Source organism: Lemur catta, chromosome 6 (genome assembly GCF_020740605.2).
Source record: "Lemur catta isolate mLemCat1 chromosome 6, mLemCat1.pri, whole genome shotgun sequence".
Taxonomy (NCBI): domain Eukaryota; kingdom Metazoa; phylum Chordata; class Mammalia; order Primates; family Lemuridae; genus Lemur; species Lemur catta.
The window spans coordinates 23,509,932-23,537,548 of NC_059133.1; the positions used below are offsets into that span (position 1 = coordinate 23,509,932).

Genomic DNA, 27,617 nt, shown 5'->3' on the forward strand with positions numbered 1-27,617 from the left:
TCTTGCAGCTCATGCTGCCTGGTGTCTCTTCCTCCTCAACTTACCTTTAAACCATTATTCAAACCCATCCCAACCTCTCTTTCACCCTGCTCAGTGTTTCACCAAGAGCTTTAACAAACTTCCCACAGACTGACTGCCCTTGGGTCTGGTGTCCACCCTAGTCCAATAAACTGTTGGGAGAGGGAAGAGGGGTTATATAGTACCAATAAGGTAATTTATGAAGAAGGAACCTCTTGGAAGAACGGGAATGGCAGGCATAGTTGGCTTGGCTTATATACCTTTCACCTGATATTTTTTGAAAATAATATTCTGATAATAGTCTGTCATATGAATATACCAGATTTACTGAACCATTCCCATAGCGCTGAATGAACAGTTAGGTGGTTTCTGCTTTTCCCTATTCTAAATAACATTGAGAGGTACAGTCTAAGTTGCCTTAGTCTCAGTAAAAACTTTGTATTTCTACAAATAGAATTACTAGATCAGAGAGAGGCAACTAAGGCTCGTACCAGTACTATAGTCTTCCAGCCGACCTTCCACAATGGTTTTATGACATTAAGAAGGGAGAGCAAGCGTTTTGACCTTTGTTATATTTTGCTTTCAAGGAATCACAAGTAAAACTATATTGTATGTCAGAAATACTTAAATTTGAAATATTTCCTCTTAAGAGATGCCCTCATGTAATGCTTTTAGTGCATTTTAGAAATTCAGGTGGTAGGCAAGATTACAAGACAGCAGTTTATGTGATTCAGGTGGGAGAAATGCACTGGGGACTAAATTGGAATTATTGTGCACTTAAATATATAGAAACAAGAATGAAAGGTGTATTAATCTATGTAAATTCATTGCTTATCTTTAATCTTTATTTGCATGACTACGTTTTATGCAGTTGCAACCTTCACATACATATTTGGTATTTTTTTCAAATATGAATTGATTAGACACCCTTGCTATTTTGCTGTCTACATAGGAATTTCCAAGGTTACAATGTCAGACCTTAGCCATTTCCCTTTGGTTATACTTTTTCCCCTTCAAATTTCTAGTGTTTAGATAATATGCTATGAATAACCTTGTGCACTCGTTTCTTTATTCAATTCATACCACTAAAAGATTTTCCCCAGAGTGAAATTGTAGACTGAAAAGATACGAGCAATTTTATAGCTTTCCTTATATTGCAAGATTTTGCACTCCACTGACATGTTAACTTTGTACGCTGTCTTGCTTCATTTTAAGCTCTCCTTAGAGTGTTTTTAAATTTTCAGTATACACAGAGCTGCCTCAAAGCAGAGCACAAAGAACTCAATAAATATGAATGGATTAATTTTCATTTACCTGTAGGCTTGACTTTCCTCTTCTCCAGATTCTCCACCCTCCCCCCCGCCCTTAGTCTGTTTTTTCTTTTCAATATTTACTTCAGTATCTCAAATCGCCAATTTCAGGTTAGTCAATTTAGGGTAGAGATGCCTTTTCGTGTCCCTTAAATCTTACTGCTCGTGCTCAGGCAGTCCCCTGTTCTGGAACCTTACTGGCCTTTCTGCTGTATGAGGAAGCCCAGGTCACAGCAGTCACCACCACCGGCGCTTACACCCAGGTGCTCCTGTGGGAAGGAAACGTTTTCTGGAAGAATTTCTAGGCCAGTGAACTTGGGCAGAAGATAACAGATTTGGCGCGTGTTTCTGCCAAAAAATTCGACGCTTCTGTGAGTCGCAGAAATTCAGCAAAAGACTACTGCCGCCGCCTGTGGATTATTCTGCACCTCCCAAGCTCGTAGGGAACAGTGGATTTATCCTCCCGGGCCCGACGGTCACCACAGGTGCGAAGCCCGCGGGGTGGGGAGGGGAGAAGCTTCGGCCGTCCACGCAGAGCCACGTGCGGCGCTGGGCAAAGTCCGCGGTCCTGACCTTGAAGCCCGCACGCCGGCGCCCCGTGGACCGTCCGCGGTTCCCGCGCTGGGGCGACCCCGGGCACGCCGACGGCGCGGGGCGGGGCCGGCCGCGCGTCACGGGTGACGTAGGCGCGGGACCGGGCCGCCGCCGCGGAACCGGGGGCCGGGGGCCGGGGCGCCGGGGGGAGCGCCAAGATGGCCGCTCCGGCTCGGGCTGGTGAGTGTGCGTGCGGAGCGCGCGCGGCGCGGCGGTTGGCGGAGCGAGGCCCCCTGCAGTAGCCGATGTCCGACGGGAGCCCCCGGGGCCGGGAGGCACCTGGCGGCGTTTCCCGCGCCCCCGCGCAGGGCGCTGGAAGGTCCTGAGAGAAGGAGAGGGGGCTGCGGACGGACGGACCGGAGCGAGCTGAGGGGCGCGTGGCGGCGGCGGCGGCGGGTCCGGCGAATTTAGAATTGGCGCCTCTGGGAAGTTTGGTGGGTCGTGCGATGCTCCGGCCAGTGCCCTGGGGGAAGCTCACGAGTGCCCGGAGATGCTGCGAGGAGCCCTGTCTCCTGTGGCCAGGGTCACTGGGCTGGAGGGGGACGAGCTGTGGGGAGAAGGGACGAGGGTTCGGGGGCGATGCGGAGGGCACCTGTGCCCTGACCGCGGGCTGGGCGCTGAGCGGAGCGGGCAAGGTCAAACCGCATCCTCCCCGCGGCTCTGATTGCTGCGAAGTGATGCTCGAAGCCCCTCGGGTGCTTCTGTTTCTCGCTTTAGCAGGAATGTGCTTCTCTGGTCCCAGCGCTGTTAGCACCTGCTGCCACTTCAGGATTCCAGTGTTTGAATATCAGCTTCCCAAACCATTCCCGCTGGCCTTCGGGGGGATGGAATGGCAATAGGCAGAATTTATTTGGGGGACATGAGAAACATGACAGTGTGAAAGGGGAAAAATGCTCAAGTTTAAGAAGGTAGGATACCCCACCCCCCATAAAAAAGAAAGTGAAACGTAGTAATTGTTTCAACTGCAAGTTTGAGCTGTTTAAATTCTACTGATAGCTGGATACTTTCTTGCAGTGTTAATATTAGGAATTGTTGGGAGATTCACTCTTTCCTCAGCACCATCCCCCCTTTAAACCTTAATTGTCATATCGTGCCTAGTAAAGGGGTTGAAATTAGCATGGAAATGAGACCTTCGGGCCCTGCACTTGAATTCCTTACTAGCTGTTAAGTAGCTACCTGTAGGGTAAAAAGTAGGGGTGGTAACTTTTTGGGCCTGGAATTCCATTTTGAGTTGGGTGCAAAACCAGCATTTGGTGTAAACAAGGAAAAAGAATTGGCTGGTCACTGTGATCAAATACAGAAAGCCAAACAGGAGTTAAGCAGATGTTTATAGAATATGTCAAAATTTTAATGAGATTCAATATTCAGTTGTCTTGAAAGAGATGAAACTTTGTATTCTTGGAAACCTAATCTTTTTATTCCTAATTGAGCATCTCAGGGCATTTGAAAGAGTGTTTAAACATTTTAGCACATTCAGGTTTTCTCTCCCCACTCAGATTTCTCTAGCTTTTTGTGTATGAGCCATTAATTATGCAACGGATGTTTGGTTTTTCAATGCAGTATTTATCATTGTGCACAGTATTTGAACTCAGTTTACTAGACTATTAGTAGAATGCTCAGTATTTTTCTGAATGTTTTCCCCATTGTTAAGAAGTTAGCTGCAGTAGATTGATGTGTAAATATGTTTGTGTGACAGTAATGGTAAATATTTTGGAACAAAATTGCCCATAAATTACTTGTTAAGTAAGGGTGAGGGTAAGGAATTCAAATAACCTGAAGGCAGAACTTGCTTTCCAGGAGCTTTATCTTATAACATCTTCAGCTAGATCCAGTCTCTGCTTCAGGAGAAGCATGTGAGAGACCTGAAGAAGGCCCAAGGGAAAAATGTATCTTTAACTGTTTAATGAGGAGTTTCAAGTGAGATCAGGGTAATTATAGATTCTAGATCTCTAAAGGAAGAAAGAATAACTAGGGCCTTTCTTGGGATAAAGGAAAGGAAATACATCATGATTGACATGGAGAGGTGCCAAAGCACATAATAGACATAATAGCATACCTAAGAGGGAGTAGGGAGAGTTTGAGAGCCCATTGTGTTCATTCGTTCAATAATTTGTTCATTCAAAAATACTGAACGCCTTTCTGTGTACCAAGCACTATGCTTGACCCTTGCAATTTTACAAACATCTCTTAGGACAGGGAACTATGGTGGTTCCCTGAAGTAAATGGAAAATTGAAAACTGCTTATATGATGGATAGGGTTTACCCTAATTACTACAAACTGTGGATGAAGCTGTTTTCATCCTTATCCAAATGTATTTCTGTGGTTAGTAATTTCTATAGACCTACTTCCTACTGAAATTACCATTTCCGTCTATCTTTTATTATGGAAAAAACAATCTTCCTACTTTTAATAACCTTTAGAGGCTCTGTTTAGGTTGTTATTGTTAAATGAAGCATGTTTTGTTACAAAAATCGTCTTCGTTAAAGATTCATCATATGTCTACTTTAATATTTATCCTTCTGCGAAGTCTCAGAGTTTTCTTTAATGAGATAAAGATTACCATGACACAATTTTATTTTAAAATTTATCCTATTTTATGCCCAGCGCTACTTATGTTTTTTCCTTTAATTGAAAAGAATGTATATGTGTTTATATAAAATGTGCATACCCACTTCCTGTGAAACAAGTTCATAGCCCAGTTATGAAGAGTTTAAAAATTAAACATTCACAATGTGGTCAGTTGTATATAAAAATATTTTAACAAAAGATGTTTAGGAAGTGGCTAGTCATAGATGAGAGTAGAAAAGTATATATTGTGCCACAATTTGAAGGCTCTTACATGCCATGTTAAGGAGTTTAGATTTATCTTGTGGTCTTTCAAGACTTTAAACAACTTAATAACTGTAAAATATGCCTATAAGCCACTAAGAAGTTTATAAAATGTAAATGTTATATGATTTTCACTAGGTGTGAGCTATGAGAGGGGAAAGCTTTTTAAAAGTGCATAAAAATTTAGTGTCTGCTCAGATTTTAACATATAGATTAATTCTTTTTAGGAATGTATATTAGCTATTTCCCTCATCCTGTCACTTTGTTAAATAGTAATTTGCGTGTATATGTATTTTTCATGGTAACTGCCTGGTTTTCATTAAAATTTTTTAAAGGAAAGAATCCAAAAATTGAGCTACTAATTGTACTGATTAGCAGATGTAGATTATAGTATTCATCCTGTTGACTTTTGGTACCTGATTATCTTGTAAGAACCTCCAAAGCTTATAGCTATATTGTACCTTTCCATGCTGTCTTTTCAAATGTCTTAGTAAACTGAGGTGGAAAGGGAGTGTTCAGCTGAAAAGATCATAATGTTGAAGATAACTAAAATTTATAGTGGAATGGTAATTTTTGAAATAAAAAATTTAGCTACCCTAATTTTCAGTGATTCTTGGAGCTTTCAGTAACATTCATTTAGAGCATGAGTATAAAGGGTCACTACATATCATGCCAAAATCTAAAATAACCTAATTAGAGTTGGGAAAAGGGTCTCAGTTTGATTTTTGTATAAAATCTATTTTGGGTATCAAAGCATGTAGCATGGGACATGGCACACATGGCTCTGGTTAAGGACAAAGTAGTATAATATCACAAAATATCAGAAAACTGTCTTGGCTTATCATGGAAAAAAATGGCCACTTGGTTGAGAATGGTGTGGCAGTTTTGGGTCACTAGTGATCAATGACTGCTTATTTTCAACCACTGGTTCAAATGTCATAAAGAGGATGACCTGCAATTAATGGCAGTTCATTGCTCCAGGAATTTGGTAGCCTGAAACAATATGGCTATACATCTATAAAATCTTCATAAAGCCCTGAGAGATTTTTTTTTATTTAGGTGATAATGTTTGGGATATAGTCCCCCCTTCTCCCCCCCCCACCATAAGGAGCCTACCCAACAGTTAGCAGAGTGAAGACATGCACACAAATGAACACAAGGATTCATATTTGGCAAGTGACTTAACAATGGTACAATCTAAGTCCTTTAGGAAGTTAGAGGAGAAATTATTTTTGACTGGGAAGATTTTATGACGGAGGTGGGCCTTGGAAGATGGAATGATGAAGATGAGTTCTGGAAATTAGCCGGGGGTGACTATTTTTGGCCAGAGTACACATAACAGGTAGAAGGGTAATGAGGCAAGGAAGATAGATTGGAGTCTGAAAAATTTTGAAAACAAGACTGACAAATGTGTATTTTTTTTATTGTAGTATTTGTCAAACTGCTGTTATGAAATCAATTTAGTGAGTTGTGACCCGCATCTTTTAAATGAAATAAAATAGGAAATATCAGAGTAATACTATTCTTGTAAGGATAGTTTATGAAACTTTTGTTCCAGATTGTCTGTATTGTGTGTATACACCTGTCTCCTGGGGCATGATATAAAATTTCCTATTTTGAGTCTCAAAATTCAAAAGCCACTGCTTTCTTTATTAGACTATAGGGAACCACTGGAGGATTTTTCTACAAGAGTTAAAGGCTCACAGGGATTGGGGGGGAGCTGGGAATGGGGAGTTACTGTTCATATCATACAGAGTTTCAGTTTTACAAGAAAAGAAGAGTTAGGGAAATGGATGGCTGTGATGGTTGCACAACAAAGTAAACCTATTTAATACCACTAAACTGTATAGTTAAAAATGATTCTGATGATAAATTGTTATTTGTATTTTACTACAATTTAAAAAGATAAAACACATTTTAATAATTGCTACTGCTGTGTGAAATTCGGGAAAATTTTTTTTGTAATGGATTTTTCTGTAATGACTATTTTCATAATCAGAAAAATTTTAAATGTTTTATCATTAAAAAAGAGTCAATGACTCAAGGCAAACATGAAGATTAATTTGGCAGGATAGTGTGGAGGAGAGTGAGAGTCTCAATGACTGGAGACCAGTTTGGAAGCTACTGCTGTGCTCCAGGAATGACAGAGTCTATAATGAGAGGAATAGCTGTGGAAATAGAAAGGAATAAAGACTTAGGGAACAATAACCCTATGCATGTAGCTGACAAATTGAATGTAGGAATGGAAAAGATGGGAGTAAAAAGTTTTAAAATACGAGATTTCTAGCCCGGGTACTAGAATGATGCTATAGTACCTTTAATAAGAAAATATAGAAGCAACAGCCAATTCTATGAAGGCAAGATATATAGGTAAGCGGAGTTTGAGGTATACTGGAGACTGGTGTTCAGAAAGGTTGGGGCTAAGAATAAGGTCTCTGTTGTAGTCAACTGCCTAAAACTGATAATTGACCTTCTGCTGGAACTTTTGTAGGATGAGTTCATTATGAGAAGAGGTTTGGAAAGCTATTAAAATAGATCAGAAAGCTATTTTACTACATACTTAAACCCTTGATTGTATGTTGCAAAGGGCTGTAATTTGAGCAGATGAAAATTAATTTCAGAGAGTCCTCACTGTGTGGTAAGTATAAGCAGTTTTATGCTGTTGAACTGTAACAGGCCAAATATTTTACCTATGATCTTATTTGATTTTTGGATGGTGATATAAACCTTTGATTAAAAATATCTTATAAGATCTTCTGTTTTATTTCTCTTCTAGTCATTTTAGCTTTCTATTTTATAAATGCTTTAATGATATGCTAATTCTGTATAATATTTTCAATAAGTCACATAAACCTTAGAGATTTGCTAAAGGGAATTTTAAAAATATATCATCAGTCATGTTTGAAAAGTGTGAATAGCTAGAATGGTTTTCTTTGAACAAATCAAAATTTTTATTATTGTCTTTTAGTACATTTTAGAAGAATGACAAAAAGTTTTAGAATATTTGTAAATACACCTGTCTTTAAAATACAGCGTGCTTGGTTTTTAAAAAAAGCTGTCTCATAGCTACTAATTTGAATTTCAAGTATAAAAACATTTTTAAATGTATGAGAATGATAATATAGATAATTTTAATCCTTATAGTAGATTTCATACAAAACATCTTTATTTGTATGGTACAGGTAATATTTTATCAGAATCTGCATGGGGGATGTAAAAATGTTTTGTTGTACAATACCTTTTTAAAATGAATATACTGCCAAATCATATATTCAATCTGCTGGAGCCAAACAGAGTTAATACATAGCTTCACAGCAGTGGATTAGCAAATGAAAAGAAGTGCCCTGAACCCAGTAGAGGAAAATAGGAAGTGTCAAGAAAATACTCACATCCTCCTTTCTTGTCCTCCAAGCTTTTAGATCTTTGTGTGATGAGGCCCCTTTGGCAATACCCTAGTAACTGTCTCTGAGCTTTGGCTCCAGGGAGGAGAGCAAACTGGGAATCTCTGGGGCAGCAGCCTGCTCTCTATCTCCTGCTTTCCTACCAGCCCTTGGTCATCCACCCCCTACTGGTTTCTTTCATAAGTAGACAGGGTAAGTGGGCCCCCTGCCCTAAAATATTAATCTCACGATCTGTCATTCTACCATTCTGGTTTTAAGTCTTTCTATTTTTAAAAAGATTTTATCTTTGAGAGACCCCCTTTTAAAATGCAAATACCCCTGGGAGAGGTCAGACCTTAGTTCTCAGTTAACATCTTGATTATCAGTTAGCACCTAAGTTAGCTTAGTACATATTTGGCTGAGAAGAATGAACCCCTGGTTCAAAGTGATCAACTGGAAGGAAACTGGCATTTATAAAACTTACTATTTTATTATTATTGGTAGCTAATATATACTGAGGCCATATTATTAAGTGCCAGGAATTGTGTTCTTAGTTAATTCCCTCACCAATCCTATTGGTTTTATTACTGTTATTTTACAGATGAAAAAAACTGAAGTATGTAAAATATAAATAATGTCTATGATCACATAGTAAATACAGCCAAATATAAAACTCAGGTATTTGGATTCCAGTGTGTGCTCTCTTGCCATTTTGCTGTGATACCTCCCCTCTGCTATAAACATCTCTCAGAGATGACATCTGGTCAAGGTTTCACTCTTTTCACAAGTTTTTGTGGAATAGAATCATGTGTTCAGTTGTAGGTGCCTCTTCCTGTTGAAGGTCAAGGACCTTGCTATCAACTAAATAGGTCTTTTAGTAACAACTATTTTGAGGCAAATTCTTTGTATCCAAGGAAATGTCATTATAAAATACAGAAGGGAGTAAAAACGCTAGTGTATCATTTAGCACATACATAACACTATCTTTGAGCTGTTTTTACTTAAAACTTACTATATAATTAACATGTTTGTTATTTTTAAAATTTTGAAAATGTGGATTAGTAAAAAGAAAACACAATAATTTGCAGTCCCCATACCCAGAGATAACCCCAGAATAAATACATATATTCTCTCCAGGCTTTTTTATATTGAACCTTCTCTGAATGTTGTGCACGGTGTTAACTCATTCTACCTCTTTAAAATTTTAGAATGAAATGCTTTTCTTTGAGTGTAAATAAATGGCATTTCCCTCTTCATCTCTGCAAGGGTGTTGAATTAAAATTAGTCTATGATTTGCCAGAAAGACGTTTAACGAAATTTTCTCTACATTTTTTATTTGATGTTTTTGGATAAAAATGGGTAGTAGACTTTGGGAGGCTGAGATGGGGAGGATCACTTGAGGCCAGGAGTTCAAGGCCAGCCTAGGCAATGGTGAGACCCTGTCTCTACAAAAAATATATACATACATATATTAGCTGAGTGTGATGGCGTGTGCCTATAGTCAGGAAACTGAAGCAGGAAGATCACTTGAGGCCAGGAGTTTTGAGGTTGCAGTGAGATGTGATGACAGCACTACACTGTAGCCTGGGTGACATCGAGATCTAGAAAAAACAAAAGGTATTAGAGAGTCCTAGATTCTTCCCCTAACCTCCAAATTGAATCAGTTCTGTCAACCAATGTTTATTAAGTGCTGATTCTACCTCTGCTTCCTCCTTTAAAACTGCTACAGCTTTAATTTCCTTATAATCTCTGGACTAGTTGTCTCTTTTAATCATTCATCCCTCTTCTAGAGCTGTTAGCCATTCAGATCCCTTTGTAACCTACAAATCTAATCATGTCATTCTCCTCTACAGACCTCCCCAGTGGCTTGATACTGCTCATAGGCTCTAGAAGCAAGCTTGGGGATAGCTGGGGCAAGTGATTCCCTGAGTCCCAGGTCCCGGTGAGTGGGTCTAGAAGGGGAGCTGGGACATCCCCTTGGCCCCACTGACTACACATTAATGGAGGAGGGCCAGAGCAAGGGTCCCCTAAAGTGTCACATGTGGTCCCTGGTTGTCTGGGTGTAAAGCAGACTGCCACTGTGTGTTGAGGTGAAAACTTTTGGTGGCAGTAAGGGTAGAAGTGGGGAGACCATTTATGAGTCTTATTGCAGTAATCCAGGTGAGGCTTGATTGTGCCTTGGACCAGGTTGGTGGCAGTAAAGGTAATAAGTAGTCAGATTCTAGATATATATTGAAGTTAGAGCCAACCGTTTTTCCTGAAAGATTGATGTGGAGAAAGAGGAATCAAGAATGACACCAAGGTTTTTTTGCCCCATTCCCTGTAAAGATATCGAATAATGGAGTATATTAATCACTGATATCTCAATTTTGCCATTAGCAACTATTGTTGAATCTTAGGAGTTCTAATAAAATACTATATTTGACCAGATTTTAGACCTCAGGAAATTTTGAAGGAAGAGAAGTAAATTTAAAATGTGCACATGAAATGTGTGCACATGTGAAGTTGAATCTCTCAGTACCTGATGTCTAAAAGTTAAGGAATGAAGGGCTCTGATTACTAGGAGATTTTACAAAAAGAAGTGGGAAGAAACCAAAAATCAATTTTACCTTTGCAGTTTCCTAGGCCCTGTAGGTTGCACCTGCAGATACCATTGAAATTCATAGTCTTACTGCCCTTAAAATTTAAAGCATTAGTCATGATCCACACAATGTTTTCAGTGTTCTGTAACTAGGTCCCCACATGCACCTTGAAGTTTATGTTGAATTAATAATAAAAAAAATGTTTTGTGGTCACTACTTTTTAAATAGATTTCTGTTCATTGTTAAGTACCTGTAGCAGAAGTGTTCCTGACTTTAACTGATAAAGGAGCAAGTTCTCGATAAAATCATATAGGCTTTTTCTTATTTGTTTAGAATAAGCTTTTAATTTCAGATATGGTTAGCCCTGCTAAAATATAAACTCTCATTTTATGGCTATCCACTTCATATTCTTCCTCTTTTCTCTTTATTTGCATACACATCCTTGTATATTCATGAGAGTAGTCAAACACAAACGCATATTCTCCTTTTTTCTTTCTCTCTCCCTAAAGCAAACTGTCAAGTCTCTCAAGTCTGAGTATGTTATAGAGCCATAAAGTAATGGTAATTAAGTAGACTATTTAATATTTGTTTAAATAAATGGAATATTTAGTTACCATTATAGCTACCACTTATTGAGCATTTACCATGTGTCAGATAAATATTTTATCATAATTCTTCAACAATTCAACTGAAATTTGTATGATTTTCTCTTTCATAGATGAAATTTATAGAAGTTAAAATGTGCTCAAAATCATACACATCTAAGTATGTGGCAGAAGTAGGATTCAAACCTAAGTTTTTCTGCCTCAAAACCCATAGTTTTATCTATGATTATGCTTTAGGAACTCCACAGAGGGCTCAGAATGTTTACAAATATTAGTGAGATATATCTGGGTCTTGCCAGCCCCTATTTTTAAGAAAGGAATGTAGTTTTGGAAACTGCCCTCAGACTATTGGGTAAAAAGAATAGATCTTATTCTATGACAGTGAAAAACGGTCACTACCTATTTTTTACCACTAGATGGTGGCAGAAAATTAAAAACAAAAGTTTTTAAACGGGCCTCACTAGAGAAAGTAAAGTGAAGTGTGTCCCTTCAGAGCAAGGTGGATAAGAGAGTAGGGAAGTCTAGAGCAAGGGAAAAGTGAGAACTGCCAATGTTATTATGACAAGCAGCCCAGAAATTGGGAGCAGAGGCAGCAAATTTATGTTATTCTTTGGAAAATACATTATAAAAAGGAAAAATATTGGGTTCTTGTTTTTATTTTATTAAAATTTGACATTGTTCTGCTTAGCTTTCAGATACGTCAAGTATTGTGAACAGAGACTTGTTTGGATTATGTGTTTCTCAGCTAGACTAAATAAATGTTAATAATGGATAAGTGCAAACACGTTGGGCAGTTGCAAATTGCTCAAGACCATTCCATCCTCAACCCTCAGAAATGGCACTGTGTGGACTGCAATACGACTGAGTCGATTTGGGCTTGCCTTAGCTGTTCCCATGTTGCCTGTGGAAGATATATTGAAGAGCATGCACTCAAGCACTTTCAAGAAAGCAGTCATCCTGTTGCATTGGAGGTGAATGAGATGTATATTTTTTGTTACCTTTGTGATGATTATGTTCTTAATGATGATGCAGCTGGAGACCTGAAGTTACTACGAAGTACATTAAGTGCAATCAAAAGTCAAAATTATCACTGCACCACTCGTAGTGGAAGGGCTTTACGGTCTATGGGTACAAGTGATGATTCTTATTTCTTATATGATGGCGCCCAATCTCTGCTTCAAAATGAAGATCAAATGTATACTGCTCTTTGGCACAGGAGAAGGATGCTAATGGGTAAAAGCTTTAGAATGTGGTTTGAACAATCACCCATTGGAAGAAAAAGGCAAGAAGAACAATTTCAGGAAAAGATAGTAGCAAAAAGAGAAGTGAAGAAAAGACGGCAAGAATTAGAGGATCAAGTTAAAGCAGAATTGGAAAGTATGCCTCCAAGAAAGAGTTTACGTTTGCAAGGTCTAGCTCAGTCCACCACAATAGAAATAGTTCCTGTTCAAGTACCACCACAAACTCCAGCATCACCAGCAAAAGATGAAGTAGTATCTACCTCAGAAGATGTAGGACTTAAAAAAATCAGTGACTCCTCAGTTAAACGAAGGCCAATAGTAACTCCTGGTGTAACAGGATTGAGAAATTTGGGAAATACTTGCTATATGAATTCTGTTCTTCAGGTATTGAGTCATTTACTTATTTTTCGACAATGTTTTTTAAAGCTTGATCTGAACCAATGGCTGGCCGTGACTGCAAGTGATAAGACAAGATCTTCTTATAAGCATCTACCAGTTACAGATACAGTAGTATATCAAATGAATGAATGCCAAGAAAAACATACAGGTTTTGTTCGGTCCAAACATTCAAGTTTGTCATCAGGACTAAGTGGTGGGGCATCAAAAAGTAGAAAGATGGAGCTTATTCAGCCAAGAGAGTCAAGTTCACAATACATTTCTCTTTGTCATGAATTGCATACTTTGTTCCAAGTCATGTGGTCTGGAAAGTGGGCCTTGGTCTCACCGTTTGCTATGCTACACTCAGTGTGGAGACTAATTCCTGCTTTTCGTGGTTATGCCCAACAAGATGCTCAGGAATTTCTTTGTAAACTTTTGGATAAAATACAACATGAACTAGAGACAACTGGTACCAGTTTACCAGCTCTTATCCCCACTTCTCAAAGGAAACTTATCAAACAAGTTCTGAATGTTGTAAATAACATTTTTCATGGACAACTTCTTAGTCAGGTATGTTTTGGGGTTTTTTTTTTACTCTTTATTTTCATTTTGGAATTCATAAAGTGAAGCCTAAAAATGCATATGTGTACATCTGGTGTTTTAGAGCTAGTACCATTGTCAGGTCAAACTAGATTGCTTTTATAAACATATATAAAGAAGTCAGCTCACTCATTTACAATTCCTTCTTTCATGAATCATTGGAAATAGTTTTATGTCCATGGTATGGAAAGATTTTGGGGGGAGGGGGAATCAGGAAACAACTTCTTAGGTTAATAATACCACATTCATTCTCTGAGGGATTGAGGAGGGTTTAATCCCAGAGGGAACAGATCTGAAGTTGCTGCAGTACTAGGGATAAATTTGGTACACATTTGAGCAATTTCAGGGACCAAGGAGTAGCTCTGGAGGACTGCTATAAAGCCAAAGGGTCAAGGTCTGAAAGCTTTAACAAGTAGGCAGGGAAATTTTAAGGTGAACAAATGTGATTTCCTAAATGGTTTTCCTTTATTTCAATCACTGCTCAGAAGTTTCCTTTATTGTGAAAAAGTGGACTATTTGTAACTAGAATCTTCATCTAATTAATGAGATTATTAAAAATTGTTATACCAACTTTTTGCTTCTCTCCCCTTAATAAACCCTTGGGAAACTGGTTCTCAGGAGATTAAGAAAGTTGGTTGCTAGAATGGCTTTTTTTTTTTTTTTGGTCCAACTCAAGAAAGTTCTTAATGTCAGCCTCTGGCAATAGTGAGTCCCCAGACTATAAACTCCAGGAGCATACTTTGTGTCAATTTGTTAAATATAATATCTGTATTAGAACTGGCTTCTGTATTTTGTTGCCTATGCCAGGAATGTAGCTTGTCTGAATGGGCTTCTTTGTAACATTATAATATGTGGATTATCTGTTCATAGAATCTGTCTTCAATTATGTGCAGTGTGTGTTGACATTTAATCCTGCTGAGTGTTTTGCTGAAGTTACTATTCATTTCCTTCCCAGTTGCTACATTGCCTCTACAAATTCTTAGAACTGCTCCATGTTTTTTGTTTTCTGTATCTGGGTGGGAGTTTTAATGTGGTGATGTTTGCTTTAAGTGGGAGTATGATGACATTATTTATGTTATATGTATTGTCTTTTGAAATTGTCATTTAGTAGGGCTTCCAAATCTGTATAATGACAAGTACTTATAGTATTTTACTTGTATTATGGTTAAGACTGGATTGGGTTAAGAAGATGTAGGATTTGTGGTTAGAAAAAAAAATCAGTGAAAGATGAGGAAGGAAAAAGGGTGAATAACCTCAATCTTAAAGACATAAACATAATGTGTACAAATATCTCATATTTAGATACACATAGTGTATATCTATTAAATGCGTCCACAGTTTTGGATTTTTACCTACATTCTGGATTTGACTAATGTCCTTAGAGCTTTTTGAATGCCCAGTAGTTGAAGCCCACCAATTCATACTGGATTTAATAACAATCTTTTAGAAGGAAAAATTATAAATTCTTGACAAGAATATAAAGCAGATTATCCAGAATTCTAATGGTGCATTTAATGGTGAAAGTTCTATTTTCTGGTAATAACTTCTAGTGAAAGGAGTTTATGTTTTGATGGAAATATTGTAATCTGAATAACTAATATTTTTATTTGCAGGTTACATGTCTTGCATGTGACAACAAATCAAATACCATAGAACCTTTCTGGGACTTGTCACTAGAATTTCCAGAAAGATACCAATGCAGTGGGAAAGATACTGCTTCCCAGCCATGTCTGGTTACTGAAATGTTGGCCAAATTTACAGAAACTGAAGCTTTAGAAGGAAAAATCTATGTATGCGACCAGTGTAATGGTAAGTAAAGACAGTATATTCTCTGTGCTGTTCTAGGAATGATAAAGAGAAACACAAATGAAAGGAAGCTGGAACAAATTTCTTAAATAGCAAATTTCTTAAGAAAAAGAAACTTTTAAGTGTATCAAAAGAAATCAAACTAGACATTTACAAACCATTTGTATTGCCTTATTGATGGCATTTAAATTATTTTTGATCCTATAGTCATTGTGGAAAGAAGGGAATCGTAAAATAAACTTACATTTCATTTGTGGAACAGAACAAAGTAGCAAAAAATAGTAAAAAGAAAGCATTTCATGTAGTGTGAATGAAATGTTTGCTTTATGAATTTTTTTGCTACATAGCAAAGTATTATATATAGCTAAGTGTGTGTGTATACATATATAATAGTAAATAATATATGTTGGATTGCTGCTATGGAGATTGGCTTCATAAAAACAAAGATTGCCAGGCACAGTGGCTCTCGTCTGTAATCCCAGCTACTCAGGAGGCTGAGGAGTTTGAGACGAGCCTAGGCAGCATAGCGAGACCTTGTCTCCAAAAAAAAAAAAAAAATTTTTTTTTTTTTTAATTAGCTGGGTGTAGTAACAAGAGGCTATAGTCCCAGCTACTCAGGAGACTGAGGCAGGAGGATCCCTTGAGCCTAGGAGTAAGCACAGGAACCCTACATTAGGGGTGAAATAGCCACCTCAATTAAAGAGAAATGTCTTCCTCCAAGGAAATAGTATATAAAGCTACATCAGACTTGTAGCTTCTGTGACTGTCTAAAAAAAAAAAAACACATCAGATCTGCTGTGTCTTTATCTCCTCTATCAATGTATATGTGCCATTTTAGTGATTATATATTTTCAGGTATTCTCCATAATTGTCACATCTCAAAAAAGTCATTTTAGGCCAGGTGTGGTGGCTCACACCTGTAATCCCGGCACTTTGGAGGAGGCTGAGGCGGAAGGATCACTTGAGGCCAGGAGTTCAAGACCAGCCCAGACAACATAGTGAGACTCCATCTCTACAACAAATATAAAAATTAGCCAGGCATGGTGGCATGCACCGTAGTCCCAGCTACTCAGGAGGCTGAGGCAGGAGGATCACTTGAGCCCAGGAGTTTGAGGCTGTAGTGAGCTGTGATTGTGTCACTGCATTCCAGCCTGGGCAACATAGTGAGACCCTGTTTCTAAAAACCAATAAAAGATTCTAGAGCATTAGATACTAAACTTTCAAGGTAGTGTAAAATATTGGATGTTCTAGCATTGAAAAAATGTCTCATCAGTTGATGGTTTTCTAGAACAACTTAAACTAACATTTTTTTTCTGAGTGCTATCTAATGTGAACTCTATTATATAATAAGTAGCCTAAGAGTTATAAGGTTTAAGAAAAAATAAACCTTTAAAGTTATGATGAAGTATTTTTTTCTCAGACATAAATGTGAATAGGCACAGATGCTTTCATCACCTAATTTGGGAGTAGACAAATATGAATATAAAATATAGCTTTATACAAAGTTTGTTTATATGTCTACTGGGGATACCAAATACAGGCCTAAGAGACCTGCTTTAATACATAAAGGCAAATACTTAAAATTATAAGTCAAGGAGTTACGTCCCTGTCTAGCTACACTTGGACCATATGTTGTAGGATACAATCCAGAGATAGATACAGGACACTTTCAGCAGCAGCTGGATACCTGGATCTCAGGGGTATAGTCCTGGAGGAAGGGCTTTTCGTGGCCAGTGGAGGTGGCTTAGAGCACAGCCTCATGATGGACTGCTTCTGCCTCCTACATGAAAAGCAGCTGCTGTGGCTGGAGTCAGCTGAGGTACAAGCTGAAGCTGCGTCCCCAACCCCCGGCCATGGCCCCTTAAGAACTAGGCTGCACAGCAGGAGGTGAGCGGCTGGTGAGGGAGCAAAGCTTTTTCTGTTTACAGCTGCTCCTCATCGCTTCCATCACCACATAAGCTCTGTCTCCTGTCAGATCAGTGGGGGCATTAGATTCTCACAGGAGCGTGAACCCTACTGTAAACTGCGCATGTGAGGGATCTAGGTTGTGCACTATTTATGAGAATCTAATGCCTGATGATCTGAGGTGGAGCTGAGGTGGTTATGCTAGCACTGGGGGGTGGCTGCAGATACAAATCATCATTAGCAGAGAGGTTTGCACAATAAATGCCATGTGTTTTAATCATCCCAACACCATCCTCCCCTTGCCCTCCAGTCCATAGAAAAATTGTCTTCTATGAAACTGGTCCCTGGAACCAAAAAGGTTGGGGAACTACTGAGTTGAAGGGTAGCTCCTGGCCATCAGGAGCAAACTTTGATAGCCAGTGGCCTGCCAGAAGCTGCAAGTCACAATCAACAGACAGACCACTGAGGGGACAAAAAGAAGAATCCCAAGTTCCACTTGTCTAAGATCTGTTGCCAAAAGAACAAAAGCAAAGCACCAGAGTCAGGGAGGCCTCAGAGCTGATAAAGACCTGCTTTCTAAGACCATCAGCCAGGGCTGGGGTAGATCCCTAGGAAGGGTAGTGGGGTGTTCTGGGCAGTCAGGACCCCTGTCCCCTGTATATTAAAGTATATTTAGGGAGCATTTTAACTTTTTCCTATTAATTGGCATAGCCAGGTCCATTTTTAAATATTATAGCAGTATACTTCATTCTGTTGCCTTATTTGCAAGGTTATTATTAAATCATATACTTACATGTTTACCTGTCTGACTAGCTCATCCGGTTTTGTTCTTTTTTTTTTTTCCTTTCAATTAGATCACAAGTTTCTTGAGGGCTAAGCCCATGTCTGTATCTCTAGCACGATACAATGCCTGTAACACAATAGATATTTTATTAGTTCATGACTGAATTAATTAAAGTGTTTACTCATCTTTTTCTTGTATTTTTAAATTTGATTTTCATTCTTTCTTTAATATTACAGCAAAGCGTAGAAGGTTTTCCTCAAAACCAGTTGTACTCACAGAAGCCCAGAAACAGCTTATGATATGCCACCTACCTCAGGTTCTCAGACTACACCTCAAACGATTCAGGTTAGTAGTAGTAGTTTTAGCAATTGCCAACTATATACTTCTAACATGATCATTTCTTGTGCTTATAATGCCTCAAAACTTAAGGAGCACATGTGATAAACTAACTTTAATACCATTTTACTTGGCTAATAGATGACTTACATTTGCTTCCCCCCCCCAACAGCAGAGCATTGCCTTTGTTTTGTTTTTTTTTTCTTTTGTTTTTAAGGAAAAAACAACAGATACTATCCATATTCAATAAGTAACCATCTGATTAGCTTCCCTTGTAGAAGGCGCTGCTGATCAGCAGATCCCTCACATTTTGGTCTGCTGGGTGATATTATTCTCTTTGTAAATGTAATTGTGCTTATAGTGTTTAATATTCAGTATATTTAAGGTATAAAAATTTTTAATTTAATCTATAACTTAAACTATTTGACCCAGTTGCTTTGTCCTTGGAAAATATTGTATCTAAGGTATAGCAGTTCAAAGTAATTTTTTCAAAACCCCAAAACTAGTTTTCTGAAATATATTTAGGTGAATTAATTGGCAAACTGATTGAACAAAGTGAATGGTTTCATACTTTGCATGAACCATGTTAATCTGAGGGGCTATTGTTCTTTTAAGGAATGAGACACACTGCAGAAGTTACTTACTGTGCTATGATTTGAAAACTATTAAGGCCGTGTTTCTCATACATATCAGTCATTGCTATTTGTCTTAATAATTAAAACTACATGTTTTTAAAAATTCAAGCATTACAGAAGGTAAAGTAATAGTACCTCTTTTTTCTGAGTCCCACTTCCCAGAGATACTGATAAATTCATCATTTAGTTATTCACTTCAGCTGTTACAGATACAATCAGCAAATATATGAATACTTTTTAATGCAAGACGTTCCGTATTTCTTTGAGGAATATAAAGTAGGGTCCCTTTCTCAAGATTATAGTCAGACATGTACAGAAGTTATGGTGAAGTGGAAAAACTAAGTATCATAAACTATATAAAAATATCTATCAGAGACTTGGAAGAGGGAGTTACCTGATGTCTAAAACTTTCCCAAAGCCTCTCTAATGGCACATGGTGCTCTAGATCATTCAAGTCTTAGTTCATGTGTCATGCCTTTAGAGAGGACTTTGACCACCCTGTTTTAAAGTAGTACCACCCATCACATTATCCTATTTTGCTTACTGGCAAAAACTGCTGTCTGCAATTAAATAGCTCATTTACTTATTTCTCTCCTCTTGCCAATAGAACAGACGGTCAGTAATGACTTAGCTGTTTCATCCTTGTATCCCAAGGCCTAGAACCATGCTCCACATAGATGCCAAAAACTATTTATTAAGTGAATGAATGGAGTGTTTACAGAAGGAGGAGCATTTAGCCTAAGGGAGCAATGTGACCAAAGGTATGGAGGAAGGAGTAGGATAGAGAGAGTATACATCAGAAGGTTTAGTGAAAAGTCAGGTGAGTCCTGCCATTGTATAAAATTAAGTAACATGAAACAGGAAGATTAGTTAGGTTAAGAGTAACAAGGGCCATGGAGATTGGAGAGATGAGTACATATATAAGATTTTACAAAGATAGAACTGAAAGGACTTAAATTTTTGTTTCTTAAGCTGGTACTTAATTGGCTACTATAAACTATTGAAGAATCTCCTGTTCTTCATAGTTGCTACTTTAATTCTATCATAAGTGTTACTTTAATCTAGCATTTGGAGCTCTCCTTAATTCAGACCTATTTGGCTCTATCTCCTTCCATTTTTTGCCCAAAATATTTTTAATTCTTTGTGCCATTTCTGATTCCAGAAATTTTTTTTATGCTTTTCTTTACCTCATTTATCTTTCTCCTTTCTCTTCATATATTAAAAAATACTACTGTATTTGCCAGAATATAAGACATATAGCATGTATAAAAAATGAATACCAATTTTTTTTCTTTGAGATGGGGTCTTGCTAAGGTGCCCAGGCAGTACTCCTGGACTCAAGGGATCTACTGCCTCAGGCTCCCAAGTAGCTGGGACTACAGGGAACTAATCTGCCTGGCTATAAATCCCAATTTTTAAAGGACTTGTTTTTTTGGATATTTAAAGGACTTGTTTTTCTCTAAGTGTGTATTAGGCATGATTTTAAAGTGGCTTTATAGAGAAAAACATGATTTTATTCCTACAGCTTACAATTAACCATTTTTTTAAAGTATATAGCTAAAAAACTGTTATAATTACTTTTGGCAATTATACTTGTATGTGGTATTAGTAAGCAACAAAACCCAGCAAATGTATTAGTAAATGAAGTCCCACACCTTATAGGTGATATTATAAAAGCAAATACCAATACTATACTTCAGTATTAAGGGCAAAATATAAAATAAATTAGAATGATTTTCTATGCAGACCGTATAAATAAAACGCTAATATGGAAAAGCTAATTGGAATGAATTACCAAGTAGCCACATAAATAGAGGAAAAAGCATCCAACAAAATAACAAAAGTAGTGTGTATCACCCATCAGTACAGAGCAAGTAATAAGGGGAAAAATTAACTCTAATATAAGTTTACATTTAATTATAGTATATATAGTTAGCTATATAAGCAGAAAAGTTTGACCAAAAAAGTTCATCTTCATCCTGTGAATTATCTTTGCAGCCAAATAAGTCTTAACCCAAAGCATTAAAAAAAGAATATTAATTTCTAAATTTCAGATGATTCACTATTCAGCCGTTTGGAAACTAACGCATCATTCTTTAAAAAATTCCACTGTGTAGCCCTAAGTATTATCTTTCACAGTTAAATCTCTCACAGATACCTACAGTTAAACTTAATATAGTCATGTATTTCTTACTTGTGAGGGATGAGTTACACTGGGAGTACATTTAATTCCAAAATGTTAGAGAAACAATCCAAGCTTTACTGATGATTATAATTGTTAAGAAAACTGATAGGGGCCAGGCATGGCGGCTCACGCCTGTAATCCTAGCACTCTGGGAGGCCGAGGCGGGTAGATTGAGCTCAGGAGTTCAAGACCAGGCTGAACAAGAGTGAAACCCCATCTCTACTAAAAATAGAAAGAAATTATATGGACAACTAAAAATATACACAGAAAAAATTAGCCGGGTATGGTGGTACATGCCTATAGTCCCAGCTACTTGGGAGGCTGAGGCAGGAGGATCGCTTGAGCCCAGGAGTTTGAGGTTGCTGTGAGCTAGGCTGACACCATGGCCCTCTAGTCCAGGCAACAGAGTGAGACTCTGTCTCAAAAAAAAAAAGAAAAAAAGAAAACTGATAGGATATGAACTTTTTATATTTCTAGCAAAGGTTATTGTTGTTTTGGCCTCCTGCCCGAGGTATTAGGGATGGGGAGGCTGCCCTGGGTTAGCTTTGGTGTTGTCATCTCGTGGGTTCTCCACTTTGAATGCAAATGGCAGACTTCTGTTAACATTTCCTTAATCTTTTTCTTATATGTGTATTTGTCTCATTGTGTCTATGTGTATGTATTCACACTCTTAAATATACACATTTTTAAATTTTTTATTAAATATATTTTTAAAACATAAAATGAAGTAAGGTAATTTTTAAAACATAAAATGAAGTAAGGTAATGTATATATAATATTCTGAATAATGAGTACTTTTGAGGAAAAGGGAAAATGGGACTGGTAGGGGCACGAGGGGCACACAGGAGCCTTGGAAGAAGCATAAGAAATGGAACATTTCTTCTTTTTCTTTAATTCTTTTTGAGATGGAGTCTTGCTAGGTTGCCCAGGCTGGAGTCCAGTGGCACAGTCATAGCTCACTGTAACCTCAAATTCCTGGGCTCAAATGATCTGTCTGCCTCAGCCTCCCAAGTAGTCTGGGACTACAGGTGTGTGCCACCATGCCCAGCTAATTTTTTATTTTTGTAGAGATGGGGTCTCACTATATTGACTATGCTGGTCTCAAACTCCTGGCCTTAAGCAATCCTCCCTCCCCTGCCTCCCAAAGTGCTGGGATTATAGGCATGAGCCATGCCTGGCCAGAAAGGGGACAAATACATATCTCATAACATCACAGAAGGATTGGAATATGACATGTAGTCCAGCAGATAATGTAATTTGCATGACTCACCTTTAGTTCTGTACCATTTTACACTGTACTAATTTTTTCACATTTTTTTCTTCATAAAACCGTGTTCCTTTCTCTCCCTTCTCTGTTACTTGTCTGAACCTTATGTCTTAGTACTTTAATACTAATATATATATATATAGATCTCTGATTTGTCTCTGTACCACACTACCCCAAACTGGATTACAATCTCTTGAAAGTACTACCATGTTACATTATTTTTCCCCTGTAGCACCATCTCCATAGTCTATGTATGATACAAACATTGTTGCCAATGCTTAGACCCCATGATGGGAAGTATAACCAACAGATTGAGAAAATGACAGCGTAAGGGCATTCCTTAAGTTCTGTCACTAATGAGTATGGTGCTGACTTGAAGGGTCACATTTCTTACTATTTTAGTCTGAAGTGCTCTGAAGTGTTCTGAAGAATTCGTGGTGCTGTGTTTTATTTTTGTTTTACCTCCACAACTGGCTGAGAAGGATCCAGATTTTATCTGGGATAACCCTCTGCATAACCTGGCAAGACAATAAGGAATTAAAAACCCTTTGGTGCTTTGACTTTATATGTTAGAAGGGGAAAATATCCATAGGGCTACACTTTTCTAAAAGTTAATTTTCTTCCCAGATTATCATCTAACTACATAAGGCATATATTTACTAGGTCATTAAATATGAAGTGTCCAGTTTGGAATCAAAAGTGTAGTTTATAAATATCTCAAACAAGAAGCAGTACAGTTAAAGTATGCGCCTAAGCTGTCGACACAGTTTTGCTACCTTAGCGATAACTTGTTTATGCCAGCAGCAAAGAAGTCTAGAGAGCTGGAGAGCAAGTAATGGTGAAATCGCAAAAGGTGTTTTCCACAGCTTGTTGAGAATTGAATATTTTTCCTTGTAAGAAGTGGTCCAAAGCCTGGAAGAAGAGGGTAGTCAGTTGATGTAAGGTCTGATGAATACGGTGGATGACAGAGAGTTTCCAAGTCCAGCTTCTGTACTTTGTGCAGCGTTTTTTTGTTTTTTTTTTGTTTTGAGACAGTCTCACTCTGTTGCCTGGGCTAGAGTGCCGTGGCATCTGCCTAGCTCACAGCAACCTCAAACTCCCGGGCTTAAGCAATCCTTCTACCTCAGCCTCCGGAGTAGCTGGGACTACAGGCAGGTGCCACCATGCCCGGCTAATTTTTTCTATATATATTTTTAGTTGCCCAGATAATATCTTTCTATTTTTTAGTAGAGAACGGGAGTCTTGCTCTTGCTCCGGCTGGTCTCGAACTCCTGACCTCGAGCGATCCTCCCAGAGTACTAGGATTACAGGCATGAGCTACCGCCCGGCCTTGAGCAGCATTATTTGTGCAACATGTGGTCAAGCGCTATCTTCCAAAAGGGATTGGCCTGTCACTATTGACCGATCTCAGCTGCTTAATCACAAGCATCCTCATCATTTCATCCAGTTGGTTGCAGTTGATATCCACTATAATTGATTGACCAGGTTTCATGAAGCTGTAGTGGATAATACGAGCACTTGACCACTAGACACCATTAGCTTTTTTTGACGAATATTTAGTTTTGGACAATGTTTTGGCACTTCGTCTCTATTCATCCACTGTGCCCAAATGCTTGCGATTGTCAAAGAGTATATTTTTCATCATTTGTAACAATACAGTATAGAAATGGTTCACCTTTATGTCATCATAGCAAAGAAAGGCAAGCTTCGAGATGATTTCTGTTCTGATGCGCATTTTAATTCATGTGGAACCCATCTATCCCTCTTCTTTACCTTGCCAATTTGTTTCAAATGGTCCAATATCGTTGGAATAGTAACGTCATACCTTGCTGCTAATTCTCACGTAGGTTGAGATGGATTTGATTCCACCAGAGCTTTCAGCTCATCAGTATCCATCTTGGTCTAAGGTCACCCACGTGACACATTTTTAAGATTAAAATCACCAGATTGGAACTTCTCAAACCATTGACATCCTGCAGCGTTCATAGCCACATGCTTCCCAAATACTTGGTTGATATTTTGAGCTGTCTGTGCTGCAGTGGTTCCATGACAACTCATATTAAAAAAATAACACGAATTTTTGACTTATCCATGGTTTCACAAAAATTGTTTTAAAGAAATGTGAAAAATAATCATAACCCAAAACATTCATTTGAAAGACTGAGGGTGTACCTTCACAATAAAAATAAAACAAGAGGTGTCAATTAAAATGTCAGAGATAACAACTGTCAAACTTAGTACTTAAGGAAATCAGACATTTCAGTTAACAACTTAATATTTGAAAACATGACTGCATTTGTTTGATAAATAAGCCTAAATTATTCATTCCACTTGAGCATTGAAAGAATTTTATATTTATCATATATATGATACTTTGTATTCTATACTCCCTGGGGTCATCTGTTACAATCGTCTAGCTAGAACATGGTCATTTTCCCTTAATTTTGTTGATAATTTTACTCTGGTTTGTTCACAGGTGGTCAGGACGTAATAACCGAGAGAAGATTGGTGTTCATGTTGGCTTTGAAGAAATCTTAAACATGGAGCCCTATTGCTGCAGAGAGACCCTGAAATCCCTCAGACCAGAATGCTTTATCTATGACTTATCTGCTGTAGTAATGCACCATGGGAAAGGATTTGGCTCAGGACACTATACTGCCTACTGCTATAATTCTGAAGGAGGTATAGATAGGAAAAATTATTTTATCTTTCATTAGACTTGGAAGCTGGAGTTCAGGTTTTAGCAATTTCTAAATTAGCCACTAAATCATCTTAAGCAAACCACTTATTTTCTTTTTGAAGAATGCTTCTGCAGTACTGTTGGTTTTTTAAAGAAATGGGAGTTTGTGCAGAAAATTAGATACTATATTTTCTGCAGGTTGCAGTACTTATTTGACATATTAACGGCTGTAGGAGTACAATAATGAAGATAGTCTTGTTAATTAAAAGTCAGAGAGTATTATCTTTTCTTAAAGGCACACTTCCAAGAAGAGGTCTTATGTTTACTGGTTTATTTCAGTTAATCCTGTTAAAGAATAGGATATCTTAATCAACTTGGGAGTTACAGATATTTGTAACAAACATTAAGTTCAAGTTTAACATACAAAACTCACTTTCATTTGCTGCCTCCATGGACCCTTCCAGGACAGCACAGTCCTAAGGTAATTGGATTGAGGTTTCACTTTTTACTTCCCCTTTTGGTACCTACAGTCGAACAAACAATGAACCACCAGTACACCCAACAAACAGAAAAGAGGTGTAGACAAAAAGCCCAGATAATCCACTAAGGCAATTAATTCAACATTAAACTACCAAGAGTTAATTGTACACTATTTGCTTTATAATACTGGTTGAATATCCCTTATCCAAAATGCTTGGGACCACAAGTGTTTTGAATTTTATATATATATATATATATATATATATATATATATATATATATATATATATATGTATATATATATTTTTTTTTTTTTTTTTTTTTTTTAAGAGACAAGGTCTGGCTCTGTCGCCCAGGTTGGAGTGCAGTGGTATGATCATGGCTCACTGCAACCTCGAACTCCTGTGCTTAAGCAATCCTCCCACCTCAGCCTCCCAAGTTGTAGAATATTAACAATTTTGTGTTTGAAAGTTAGTGTACATTGAACCATCAGGAAGCAAAGGTGTCACTATCTCAGCCCCCTATGTGGACAGTCTGGTGGTTTGGCATCACCATCATTCCTAACTCTGAATTTATGTCTGCCAACAAGCAATCACTGTATTACACTTATGTACCCATAAGTATTTAACAGTAAAAAATATGACATACCATAAATGCAGTGAAAAAAATAGCATTCAGGGTTACTTATGGTGTCATGTCAAAGTTTTAGCTTTTCAAGTATTTTGGATTTTTGGATTAGAGATGATCAACCTGTATGATTAGTGGCAAAAACATTCAATGGTAGGTTTCAAGCGGGAATAGTGTCAGGTACTCTAAGCAGATTCTATAATTTCAAACTTCTAGAATAAAGGTAGATAATTCTAGGGTAACATATGGCCCAAGCTATATTTCTCACTGAAGAAAAGAAAAATTGGCTAGAAAATTATTTTCCCTTCAGAGAAAGCTTAACTCTGACAAACACCTATTGTACTAGATATTTCTAAAGTTCCCTTATAAACATATTTCTGTGCTTTGCTCTAGGGTTCTGGGTACACTGCAATGATTCCAAGCTGAGCATGTGCACTATGGATGAAGTATGCAAGGCCCAAGCTTATATCTTGTTTTATACTCAACGAGTTACTGAGAATGGACATTCTGAACTGTTGCCTCCAGAGCTCCTGTCCGGTAGCCAGCATCCCAGTGAAGAAGCTGATACCTCTTCTAATGAAACCCTTAGCTGATCCAAAGACAGTGGGCTTTCTTCTTACGATTTGTATATATACTTTTTAACAGGGCTGACTTACAATTTTCAGCTTCATTGTTTTTATTTTTTACCTATGAATCAGTGCACACTACATTTATACATTTTGTATCTAACTACAACAAAGCTTTTTTTTACAGAGACAAATATTTCAACTGCAGGTAACTAAACTTTTTTCAAATACTTGGGAATTTTAGAGTTTACCTCAGACTGGTGTTACCTCTTTTATATTTTGATGTCTTAATTGGCTTAGATCATGACTTTGTGCAATCTTCTACTGAAAAAGTTCAGATGGCATCATTTTATATACATTTGTTACTTATTTATCTTTTGTAGCTATTTTCTATACAAATTTTTGATGGATGGAAAATTAGATACTTACTTCAATAATAGTCTTACCAAAAATAAAGGCTTTTCTTTCAAGCCATTTGTATATTGAAGTCACCTTTGCCCCCTGAAGGGAGTTAAACTAATACTTCACAGTATTAGTATCACCTAAATAGTCACCAATCATACTCGTTGATATTCCTGAGGCTTTGTTACAGGCCTCAGAACAGATATTACTTTGGTTAGTGCAACTTCACTTAAAAATTTATTAAGATTATTAAAATAATTATTTGGCATACTCAAACTGTATCTAAATGAAAATGACAGCTTTACAAATAGCATATTTAAGTGAACTTCAGAACTATCTACATTAAAAAAAATGATGGCTGGGGTTTATGATTTTTGTCTGGCAACAAACAGGTTTGTCCAGATTC

The 27,617-nt window shown here is 37.7% G+C and overlaps 2 protein-coding genes across 2 annotated transcripts in view; one reads left to right on the forward strand and one right to left on the reverse strand.

Annotated features, from left to right (window-relative positions):
• The window catches only part of SNRPF (small nuclear ribonucleoprotein polypeptide F), a 234,926-nt gene extending 233,571 nt beyond the window's left edge, over nucleotides 1–1,355 (reverse strand). Inside the window, exon 1 of the mRNA XM_045553201.1 lies at nucleotides 1,333–1,355. The gene's annotated coding sequence lies outside the window, so the exon portion shown is untranslated. The remainder of the gene's footprint in view (nucleotides 1–1,332) is intronic.
• Nucleotides 1,356–2,288: 933 nt separating this feature from the next.
• Nucleotides 2,289–27,231, forward strand: USP44 (ubiquitin specific peptidase 44). Its single transcript, XM_045553203.1, has 6 exons — nucleotides 2,289–2,356; nucleotides 12,008–13,508; nucleotides 15,152–15,347; nucleotides 18,270–18,378; nucleotides 24,933–25,138; nucleotides 26,637–27,231. Exons 2-6 carry the CDS (start codon nucleotides 12,078–12,080, stop codon nucleotides 26,834–26,836), a joined length of 2,142 nt encoding a protein of 713 aa, XP_045409159.1. The 5' UTR covers nucleotides 2,289–2,356; nucleotides 12,008–12,077; the 3' UTR covers nucleotides 26,837–27,231.
• Nucleotides 27,232–27,617: the final 386 nt, after the last annotated feature.

Coding starts and splice junctions, on each gene's coding strand:
- USP44 (XM_045553203.1), top strand. CDS start 12,078: ATGTTAATAATGGATAAGTGCAAACACGTTGGGCAGTTGCAAATTGCT. Junction 15,348..18,269: donor TGTATGCGACCAGTGTAATG/GTAAGTAAAGAC, acceptor TTAATATTACAG/CAAAGCGTAGAAGGTTTTCC. Junction 18,379..24,932: donor CTACACCTCAAACGATTCAG/GTTAGTAGTAGT, acceptor GTTTGTTCACAG/GTGGTCAGGACGTAATAACC.